Raw genomic sequence first — 11687 nt, forward strand, 5'->3', positions numbered from 1 at the left:
TCTCTCCATCTCTTTCCCTCTCCCTCCCCCTCTGTCTCTCCATCTCTTTTCCTCTCCCACCCCTCTCCCTCTCCATCTCTTTCCCTCTCCCTCCCCCTCTGTCTCTCCATCTCTTTCCCTCTCCCTCCCTCCTCCCTCTCCATCTCTTTCCCTCTACCTCCCCTCCCCCTCCCCCTCTGCCTCTGCCCCTTTGACAGCCATGGTCAGCCTCCGGGGTTCTCATTAAAGGGACAAAAGAAGATTGTTTTGTCCCAACATGTTTTCTTGCAACTAAGACCCCTTAGCCTTTTTGAAGTGCAGCGTCAAAGCCTGCTGGACGTTATTTATGTTTGTGGGGTCACTGCGGAGAACACCACACACTGAAATCTTGGCTGTGTGTGCTGCGGGGTGGCTGAGGCCCCCACTGCCCTGATGTTGAACCTGACCCAGGCTTTGGTAGGTCCTGTGAAGGCCGTGGACACTGGAACCCTATAAAAGTCTGTTTGCTTTCATGCAGCTGCCCAGGGCTCAAGCCTGCACTCCGCCAGCTCTCCACTGGCTCTCCACTTGCGTCCCCGTGGCAGGCGGGGCCGCTCCTGCAGCATCTGTTCCCCATCTTCATGGATGCTGCTTTTGAAAAGCAAGTGAGGGCGGACTCCATGGGAGAAGGGCTGCTGCTTTCAGACAAAGCCAGGGCTGGATGCGTGGGGGGTGGAGACGCAGCCTCTGAGCTCCGAGTGTGGGTTCAGACCCCGCTCAGGCGCCCTGAGGGCCAAGTACATGGCCGAGGACCCAGATCAACCACTTCGTGGCTGAGTAACCCTGGGCAAGTGGCTTCCCCTCTCTGGGTCTCAACCTCCCCATCTGTAAAATGGAGGTGATGGTGTGACCTTCCTCTTGGAGAGGGTTAAGAAAGTTAATCCCGGAGCCTGCACAGGGACAATGCTGGCCGGTGCTGGCTGTAAACGCCCCTCAACCGCAGGCCTGGGACAGAGCCCACTCCTCACCGCTCCCAGGGCCTGGCCCTGCTCCCACCAGAGGGGAACCACAAGTCCCCCTCGGAAAAGAAGAGTCTCCCTGCCTGTGAACACCCCACCTGTCCGCCACCAGGTGACCAGGAAGGGTGGTGGCAAGGTTGTCCTCGCCTCAGGACAGGGAGGGGCAGCCACTTCTCCCCCTTTCCCATGGGGGCCTTGTGGATGTGGGCTGGTGTGGGAGGCAGTCCTGGGGCTGCGGTCACTGTCGGCAGGTCCTGGGCACGGGCAGGGCTGGGGAGAGACCCTCACAGATTCGAGCATCGGGGGTGAGGCCTGGAATTTGAGGAGTCTTGGGTCTAATCCCAGCTCCTCAGCACAAATAAAAGCAATAAACACGCTCATGAGATTGGTCAGTTCCCCACCCCGTGTGGACTTCCTACCAGAACCGTGAGCAGGTGGGGCAGAAATGCCATCCTGACCTGACTGGCCCTGACCTCACCCACAGGCTCTTTGCCCTAAAGCTTACAGTCCCCGTTCCCTGTCCCTGGGAAGGAAGAATGGGCCTCTTGCACAGAGGGATGTAAGGACCTCCAGTCTAGTCCTGAAGTGATTTCTGCGCTCTTAATTCCACTGTTAAAGATTTCTTTGGCCCCTAAAGATTTTATGCCTCCACAATCTTCAGTTGAGGATGACTTTTTATCACTGCCTGATTTTCTTTCTTTCTTTCTTTCTTTTTTGAGATGGAGTTTTTGCTCTTGTTGCCCAGGTTGGAGTGCAATGGCACAACCTCTGCCTCCCGGGTTCAAGCGATTCTCCTGCCTCATCCTCCCAAGTGGCTGGGATTACAGGCATGTGCCACCATGCCTGGCTAGTTTTTGTATTTTTAGTGGAGTTGGGGTTTCTCCATGTTGGTTGGCTGGTCTCGAACTCCTGACCTCAGGTGATCTACCTGCCTTGGCCTCCCAAAGTGCTGGGATTACAGGAGTGAGCCACCATGCCCGGCCCACTGCCTGATTTTAGGCTTGTCTTGGTTTCATGGAAACATATTTATTTTAAAGTGAATTTGGGGCCAGGTGCAGTGGTTTACGCCTGTAATCCCAGCACTTTGGGAGACAGAGGTGGGTTGATCACCCGAGGTCAGGAGTTTGAGACCAGCCTGGCCAACATGGCGAAACCCCGTCTGTACTAAAAATACAAAAATTAGCCAGGCGTGGTGATGGGCACCTGTAGTCCTAGCTAATCCGGAGGCTGAGGCAGGAGAATTGCTTGAACCCGGGAGGCGGAGGTTGCAATGAGCTGAGATCGTGCCACTGCACTCCAGCCTGCGTGACAGAGTGAGACTCTGTCTCAAACAATAAATAAAGTGAATTCTGGACCTTTTATTAAATTCATATTTTTAAAGTGACCCTAGGACCATCGCTGCACAGCTCTGACCCGGGGCATCCCAGCCGCTGGGGTGAAATCGTTGCCACTCTGGCTGTGGTTCTGAGGTCCTTATCTGTGTCCAGGCCCACGGTGTGCTGCAGTCATGTCCTTCTACAATTCTGCAAGTTGGTTGTTACCCGCTGCTGGCTTGAAATCAGCCACGGTGTGGTCTTTACACCACAGGAATCAGCCGATGCTGCAGATCGGGGCTCCCCTCACCCCCACCGGAGCCGCTCACCGGCAGCGCCCTGCACCAGCCCCCTGCGTCTCCCTGTCTTTGGAGGGGTTGAGCGTTTTCCAACATGTCTGTTGAGTTCTTCATTCCTTTTACGATCTCTTTTATTTCTAGGAGTTCTATTTGGTTCTTTTCCAAGTCAGCCGTGTCACGTTTTAATAGTTTCCTGTCCTTTGCAGATCTTTTCTATCTTGAGGTTTACATCTTTAAACAAGGTGAGCAGAGCTGATTTATTACCCAGCCCATCCTTTCCTGATCCCAAGCTGAGTGGGCTGATTTCAGCTGGTTCTCCTCCCAGGGCTGTCTCTTGTCCTGGTGGGGGTGTGTCTGGTTCTCTCGTCTGCTAGTCTTTGATCTCTTATCATCTGTGGGGTTTCCCAAAGCCTGGGATGAAGGTGACCTTGTCCAGAAAGGTTTACAGCGTCGTAGACGGAAACTGCCTTGAACCAAAGCCACAGTCCAAGGCCCCCGGGCCCTCGCAGACGCTGTGGCTATAGAAGCCAGAGCTTCTAGGGTGGGCTCCATTCCTCCTTTTCCTTCCCTTTCTCTCCTCCTGCTCTGCTGGGCACCCATGTCGGTTTGTGGTCTTTTAGCAAGCGGGCCACACAGCAGGAGATGAGTGGCGGGCGAGCATTCCCTCCTGACCTCTGCCTCCTGCCAGATCAGCAGTGACATTTGATTCTCAGGGGAGTGCAAACCATGTCGGGAACGGCGTATTCGAGGGATCTATATTGTGTGCTCGCTCCTTGTGAGAATCTAAAGCCTGATGATCACAGGTGGAACAGTTTTGGGTGGGCGTGGTGGCTCATGCCTAGGCAGGCAGATCACCTGAAGTCAGGAGTTCAACACCAGCCTGGCCAACATGATGAAACCCCATCTCTAGTAAAAATAGAAAGCTTAGCCAGGCCTGGTGGCACGGGTCTATAGTCCCAGCTATTTGGGAGGCTGAGGCAGGAGAATTGCTGGAACCTGGGAGGTGGAGGCTGCAGTGAACCAAGATCACGCCACTGCAATCCAGCCTGGGAGACAGCAAGACTCTGTGTCAAAAAAAAAAAAAAAAAAATCGAGAGGTGGCACAGTTTCATCCCAAAACCATCGCCCACCCCAGCACTGTCCTGTGGAAAAATTGCCCTCCATGATCCCAGTCCCTGCTGCCAAAAAGGCTGGGACCGCTTTTCAGACCGTTTCTCATTTCTTCTCTTGTGATGCATTCTTTACCGTGCGTCCTGGGAGGGCTGATTGAGCCATCCACCACCTTCAGCAGAAGCAGGAATGTGAAACGGTATTTCTGCTGACTTACCCACCGTTTATTTCTTTAACAAGACATCACCGAGCATGCCTAGGGCCAGACCCCGTGGTGAGGGCTGGGGTTAAAGTTGCCCACGGCCCAGTCCCTGCCCCATGCTCAGGAAAGAGCAGGGGCGCCGGATTCACCCACGGAGCTGCATTCCTTGGGTCCTCAGCTCGCCTGAGACTCCAGTCTGGAGACCGTGTCAGGATGACATGGGGTGTGTGCTTGCCCCAGAGACAGTCCCTCAACTGTACTTCACATCAGCATCCATGCCATGGGAGCCAGGTCTTCCTGTGCAGCGAGGACGTGCTCAGCAGTAACCACAGCATGGGAAACGCCAGTGCAGGGGCGATGACCTCTCCACGCAGACCCGTGCCTAGGAACTGAGAGCATCTGCCGTCCTGCCCGCGTGCCCTCTGGAGCCGTGCAGGTGGAGGGTAGGAGTGAGCTTTGCAGGGTCAACGTCAGGCTGAGATCCCCCTCCGTGTGTACTGCTCGTGGGCCTGGGACGAGGCGCTCCAGGCCTTCCCCGCCCCCTCATCCATATTTACTGATGTGGACACACTGACAGCTACCAAAAGGTCGGGGAGAAGGTGGATGGAGTCTGAAAGGCGGGGCTGCCCTTGACTGCGCACAGTAGGCACTTTGTAGAGTCAGGCACCTTCCCTCTTCCTTCTCCCTCCCTCAGTGGCTATCATTGAGCACCTGTTCTATGGCTAGTGCTGTTGTTCGTGCTAGGGACACGTCAGTCAACTAAACAGATAAACCTGGCTCCAGGCCCAGTGTTCCAGCTCCTATCCGTGCTGGAAACTGGTGCCAACGGGGAGAGGCGGTGACGCCAAGGCTGCTGAAAACTTGCCTGGTCATGAAGGGCTGACCAGGGATGGGGCACTGGGCATCACATGCCCCCAAAGCCTATTTATGGCAGAGAGTGTGACCCCCTTGGGGCAGCCGCCAAGGCTCCTGGTGTCTGGCCCGCAGTCTGGCAGCAGGAGGGTTAGACCACAGCAGCCCCCCGTCCTCGTGGACAGACAGGATTAGAAGACGCTTGTGTCCTCCCGATGGGGCCGCACCATGGCCCGCAGCCTGGCTGTTCTCCTCCTTGGTAGTTGAGGATGCTGAGAACAGAGAGATGGGGATTTGCCCAGGTGTTCTGTGGTGCTCGAGGTCCTCCGGGTGCCAACCCCACTGACGACGGGGCTCCTGTGCTTTCCCCTGCATCCAGTGACCCGGCGGCCTGGGCGGCGGTGCACACATCTGTGGTTCCTGCCCGACGCAGGAGATGCTGTCTGTGGAGGCCTCTCTCAGTAGCACCCTGACCCTCGGGCTTCAGCCCTCCAGCACCCCAACCCCGTGATTAAGGGCCAGACGTCCACAGTGAACAGTGCCCTCCAGAGTATGGAGCAGCCTGTAGGATCAGGGTGGGTGAGGAAAGAAGCCAAGGGCAACCCGAAAACCACCCAGGTCTGATCTTTAGGGGTGCAAACTTTCAAATCTTCTAGCAATTTTGAGCCCACGCTCCAGCTGCAGGGAGTCGCGTGCTTGGCCACAATCGGATGATGGAAGTCCACGGGGCCACCGTGCAGACAGAGGGTCTAGGCCCTCGGGCCACAGGGACTGTAGCGGGGACCCCTCGGCAAACCTGCCCCCTGTGTATCCCCCACGGGGGACTCACTTGTCCTTCCTGTTTGTGATTTTCTTCTTCCTTCTTAAACAAAAATGCCGGAAGCAATTCCAGGGAGGTCAGAGTTCTTTTGGGCTGCACTCGGAGGGAGATCTCAGCCCGCGTGGTTAGTCTCTGCACCGAGGTGAGCATCTTCTGCCCCCTCTGACTGGGGGCTATTTGGGGGACCTGACTCCGTCTCCTCACAGAGCCCTGTGGTCTGGCCAGGTGGAGCCTCCCCACCCCCACAGCTGTGGCTGTCAGCCCAGCAGGTTCATGAACCTCAAAGACCCCAGATTGCCCGGGCACAGTGGTTCACACCTGTAATCCCAGCACTTTGGGAGGCCAAGGCGGGTGGATCATCTGAGGTTAGGGGTTCGAAACTAGCCTGACCAACATGGAGAAACCCGTCTCTACTAAACATACAAAATTAGCGGGGCGTGGTAGCAGATGCCTGTAATCCCAGCTACTCAGGAGGCCGAGGCAGGAAAATTGCTTGAATCCAAGAGGTGGAGGCTGTGGTAAGCTGAGAACACACCATTTCACTCCAGCCTGGGCAACAAGAGCAAAACTCCATCTCAAAAAAAAAAGACCCCAGCTTGAGGGGCCAGAGTTGGGGCAGAACATGTTCCTCAGGGCACTGGCTGGGGGAAAAAGGGATACAGCTGTCTCTCCCAGTGTCCTTCTGCTGGGGACAGGCCTGTGGTCAGGCCGGGCACCATGCTTTAAAACATCCCACATGTGTTTTTCCCCGAACTGGTCCCATGACCCCTTTCCCGAATCCTGCCAGATGTTTCCTGGGAGGGACCCCGTTGCTCTCGTCAACAGGGGTACATGTTTTCCCAGGGCGGCCGGCAGCAGGCACTGGCTCCTTGACCACCGTGCAGAAATCTTCATGGACTCAGAGGAATATATTTTGGGTCTTTGCGTGCGAGTGAGCAGAGCCCAGAAATAAATCTGTGTCTTAACAGGAAAAGACAGGCTCTCCCGCACGTGGGCTGTCTTTTCCCGTGACTCAGAGGTGCCCCATGGTGTCAGCACTGTTCTTGTGGGTCACCAGGATGGGAGACCACCACCCCTCCAGCCTCAGTGCCTTCTGTGGCCCTCCAGCGCTGAGGAGGTGGCTTCAAGCTTCTTGGCCGAAGGAGTCCATGCTTCCACAGGCAGGGACTCAGCTGGACCAGGGCTGCTGAGAGCACCAGAGGCTTCCCTGCTGGGAACAGGTCTTGCAATGCCCAGTTTGTGCTGAGGACACGGAGGTTCAGAGAAGTTAAGTCACTTTGTGGAAACCACACAGAGCCAGGGCAGAATTCCAACCCAGGCCACCCCGTCCCAGGCCTCTAACCACAGTGCCCACTCAGTCTGCCTCTCGCGGGCCGCAGAAGGGTCTGGGCTCGTCTTGACGGAGCCCCTGGCACTGCCTCCTCCAGTTCACGCTGAGATCGTCAGTTCTCAGAGGGATCCCAAGCCCACACCTTACGTCCTTCCACCCTGGGCTCCCCACAAGGGTCTTCACACCCCACATTGTCCAATCACCGTGCCTGGGGTGGCCTGGTCCTGCTGTCTCTCAAGCAGCCTCAAGCCCTGGGCCCGTGCTTCTGCTCCCGTAACCACCAGGACAGGCCCCTGCACAAAACCAACCACCTGAACGCCAACCTGCAGCTTCAGGGCGGGAGCAGGGGCTAAGTGGTGGCCCCGATCCACAGGCGCCGGGAGCATGCAAACGTGGCCTCGTTTAGAAGAAGGGTCTTTGCAGAGGGAAGGAAGTTAAACATTTCTGGATGAGATGGTCCTGGATTTAGGGTGGCCCGTAAATCCGATAGCGGAGACTGGCAGAGGAAGATTCCAGACACAGCGGGGAGAGGAGGCCATGCCACAGAGGAGCCAGTAGCTGGAGCGACGTGGCCACAGCCAGGGAACGCCGGGAGCCCCCAGAAGTTGGAAGAGGCAGGAAGGATCCTCTCCTTGGGCCTTCGGAGGGAACGCGGCCCTGGAGACACTTTATGGACCTCAGGCCTCCAGCGCTGAAGGAGAATAAACCTCTGTAGTTTAACCCGCCCGCTTTGTGGCCACATGAGTTTCCCACAATGGTGAGCATGGCACACACCTCAGGGCCTCAGTTTCCCCAACTGCGAAATGAGAATGATGACTGAACCTGCCTCACAGGCTTGTGGTGAGGATGAAATGAATTGATACCCACGGCATGTATGCAGCAGGGACCAGCCAGTAACTGTCAGCCTCCATCCACATGACTGTTACTATTACTGTATGATTGTCCTTCGTTCATTCTTTCTATAAATACATGCGGAGTGGCTGCTCTGAGCCCGCTGTGGACAGCAGGGCAGCACAGCCAAGGCCTGAGCGGTGGTGCTGGGCAGAGGATGGTATAGGGCAGGCCTCGTGGATGCAGCCGTGGGCCTCGCAGTAAGCATAAGGCACCACGGGTGGCTTCGGGAGGAGTGGCCAGACAGGATTTACCCCAGAGGCATTTGCTTTTCGGTCGGATCAGGAAGAAGCATGGGATGAAGCTGGGGCGTCAAGGAACGCCTCCCTTCCTCGGCGGGTCACCTGAGGTGCTGGGGCTCCTCCTTTAACTCTCTCTGCTGGACCTGGAAGCTTCGCCTGGGTCCCTGGGACCGTCATGTTCACAGGCTTCCACCAAGGATCTCGCTGGGTGCATTTACTTGAACCATTTCAGATTTTGTTTACTTAAAACTCATCCTCAAGTGCACTTTGGGAGGCTGAGGCAGGCAGATGGCCAGAGGTCAGGAGTTGGAGCCCAGCCTGGCCAACATGGTGAAACCCCGTCTCTACTAAAAATACAAAAATTAGCCAGGGTGGTGGGCGCCTGTAATCCCAGCTACCCGGGAGGCTGAGGCAGGAGAATCGATTGAACCCAGAAGGTGGAGGTTGCAGTGAGCTGAGATGACACCACTGCACTCCAGCTTGGATGACAGAGCAAGACTCTGTCTCAAAAAAACAAAAAATGATTGAAAAAAAAGAAAAAAAAAACTCATCCCCAAGTGACTTTGTCTTGTCATTTGGGGATGAGGTTTTGCTTTTTGTCCACAAGCTGCAGTGAATCTATGTACTTGTGTCACACACTCAGCCTGTTGTCTGCAAGGGGACCCAAAAGCAAGGTCAGGCCCCAAGCCTGCAGCTGGTCACTCTGCATCCAGAGCAGATGGGTGGGGTCCCGGCCGGCACTTGCTCTTCCTCCCACCGGGTCATCCCTTTTTGCCAAGACTTCCTGTCCGTTCCTTTAAGTCTCAGAATTGTGGAAAGGAGAGGCAGATGGGATCTCAGTCCAGAAGCTGAAGCCTGACCCCCACGCCATGGGGGATGGAGGCCCCCACTGCCCATAGGCAGCTCTGGCTCAGGGAGGCACAGCGCTGTTTTGCTTCTTGTTACATCAGCACCCTGGGCAGTGGGGTAGTCTTAGGGTGACAGGCCAATCGATGTGACATGTGTCTTTGATGGGAAATACGTTGTGGCTGCATAAATGCTGCTCATTTGGTAAAGGGACTCTCTTAAACATGGCATCCAGAGGGGAGAGGGAAAGCTGGAGACGGTGGGGGCACCTGGCGTCTGATCTCCAATTAAGAGTGGGAGGCCGGGCACAGTGGTTCACGCCTGTAATCCCAGCACTTTGGGAGGCTGAGGCAGGTGGATCACCTGAGGTCAGGAGTTCAAGACCAGCCTGACCAACACGGAGAACCCCTGTCTCTACCAAAAATACAAAAATTAGCCAGGCATAGTGGCACATGCCTGTAATGCCAGCTACTCAGGAGGCTGAAGCAGGAGAATCACTTGAGCCCGGGAGGTAAAGGTTGCGGTGAGCTTAGATCGCTTCACTGCGCTCCAGCCTGAGCAACGAGAGCGAAACTCCGTCTCAAAAAAAAAAAAGTGGGGAGTCCGGGCAACACTGCCTGTGTTTGAACACAGCTCCACTCTGCTGGCAGCAGGACTGTAGGCTGTGGCGACTTCATCTCCCCCAGCCTCAGTGTTCCCATCTGTGATGGGGGCCTTTCTCATCACGCTGCCGTGAAGGTTGATGGAGTGGGCTCCCATGAAGCCCCTAGCTCATGCTGCATCCTCGGCAGCCAGCGATCGGTGACTCTCTGCTACTCACTGTTGTCATTCAGGACCAGAGAGAGGTGACTTGGCCAAGCTTGCAGCCGTTTCGGGAGGGAGCTGGAGTTGAACTCGGGCCAGTCTTCGAGCCCCTGCACCAGGCTGCCCATTCTCTTTAGGATAAAGTCAGTGCAGATACAAGGGACCCCGGGGAGCAGACCCAGAGCAGGCAGAGGTGTGGCCCTGACGCACAGCGGGAAGAGACCCAGAGGGGGACCCTCTTCAGCACTGCTCAGGGACTCACAGGTCCCTGTGGAGGCCAGGGGACCTGGGCTCTGCATCCTGAAAGATTTTCTTTTGTGGTCTGGGCTGCTTTGGGGCCCTCGGCTAAACCCTCCTGAGAACTTCCCGGGGGCTTTGGAGTCTGTACCCCTGGGGACCCTCCTTTAGACCCTCCTGACTCTTAAAGGTTCCCGCGTGACCTGGGGAAGCCCCTGTAACCCCCTGCACTCCCTCCCACCTTCTGCAAAAATGGTATTCTAGCAACGCCTCGAGGTGTCGTCAGCACGGAATGAGACCGCAGTGAAAGCAGCCGTGCACAGCACCTGCTCAGTGAACTGCAGTCACATGTGAAGATCAAGGGGGCTTTGCACACAGACCCACCCACCCTGACCCAGAACTTTCCTTCTCTACCTAGACTAAAATCCATGGAGTTGGGTTTGTGAAGATCCACGCCCCCTGGAATGTGCTGTGCAGAGAGGCGGAGTTTCTGAAACTGAAGATGCCGACGAAGAAGGTAGGCGTTGGTGGTTCTGCTCCGAAATGCATTGTCAAGGCCTGCCTGGGTCACGTGAAGCATACCTACCTGGAGGCCCTGAGTTTTATTAAAAAGCCCAGCGGGCTTCAAGGCTACCTCTGGGAGGACAAAGAGGCTTGATGTGACAAGGCCCCCAAGCTCTGGGGTTCTGACCGTGGTGAATGTGACCCAGCCCCAGGGGGTCTTTAGGGACCGCAGAGCAACCCCCACCAAGAGACGGTGCAGGCGGAGGAGCCCACCTCTCCACCCCCTGGGAATTTACCGTTAACTGCAAACACAATTACTCGTGGGGTCCTGGTGCTTTTGTGATTGTGGTGTCAGTTTATCAGACTCGTTTTAATTACATTTTCTGGCTTACTGGGATTTTTCTTTTTAATCCGTGAAAACTTTATATCTAAAAGGCAGTTTGACAGTGTATTCCCAGAAGCTTAGCGTGGAGTCAGTATTTACTTTGGCGGGCGGAAGGGTGAAGCCGTGCTAGGCGGTAAGTCAGCCTTCGGTTTCTCTCGTCCTCAGAGAGCACTTGGATTGCCTCTTGTGAAGCAAAAGTAAAGTGTAGGGGGAAGTTCTCTGGAATGCATTGTAATTGTGCTTTTGGCTGGGTACTCCTGAAACCCCGGGCTTTCACAGCGTGGACAGGGGGCTGGGGGACGTTCTGGCCCACCCAGGCACTCTGCCCACAGGACGTGCCATTGCACGGGGTGGGATCGTTCTCTGACCACCTGAGGACAGACACGGATCGTGGTCCAGCAGGGTGACACATCTCCCCGTCCCTTGTCTTATCTGCAGATGTACCACATTAATGAGACCCGTGGCCTCCTGAAAAAAATCAACTCTGTGCTCCAGAAAATCACAGACCCCATCCAGCCCAAAGTGGCTGACCACAGACCCCAGACCATGAAGAGACTCTCTTATCCTTTCTCCCGAGAGAAGCAGCATCTGTAAGTGGGGACCCCATCCTGCTCCCCAAAGGGTCCTGTGTGTGGGGATTTAACCCTCTAGCATGAGAAATGTGGGTTGATTCTCTGTCCCCCAAAGAAGAACATATTCTTGTAAGAGCTCTGTGGTTGCCGAACCTAGAAGAGGCCGTGGAAATGATTCCCAAGCTCTCTGTTATCTGAGGAGTTGGGGGGCCACAGCATCTTGTCCTGCTTGGTGACACAGGAAAAACTTCTTCAGCCTGAGTGAGGACCCCAAAGCACTGGTCTGGACATGCCTCCCACCGC

General features: G+C 55.8%; 1 protein-coding gene across 1 annotated transcript in view; it reads left to right on the plus strand.

Annotated features, from left to right (window-relative positions):
- The window catches only part of ANO1 (anoctamin 1), a 194185-nt gene that overhangs the window by 100939 nt on the left and 81559 nt on the right, over positions 1-11687 (plus strand). Inside the window, exons 4-5 of the mRNA XM_037734002.1 lie at positions 10342-10440; positions 11251-11402. Coding sequence (XP_037589930.1) covers positions 10342-10440; positions 11251-11402 — 251 coding nt within the window. The remainder of the gene's footprint in view (positions 1-10341; positions 10441-11250; positions 11403-11687) is intronic.

The sequence above is a fragment of the Cebus imitator genome, unplaced genomic scaffold (assembly GCF_001604975.1).
Source record: "Cebus imitator isolate Cc_AM_T3 unplaced genomic scaffold, Cebus_imitator-1.0 Scaffold563, whole genome shotgun sequence".
NCBI lineage: Eukaryota > Metazoa > Chordata > Mammalia > Primates > Cebidae > Cebus > Cebus imitator.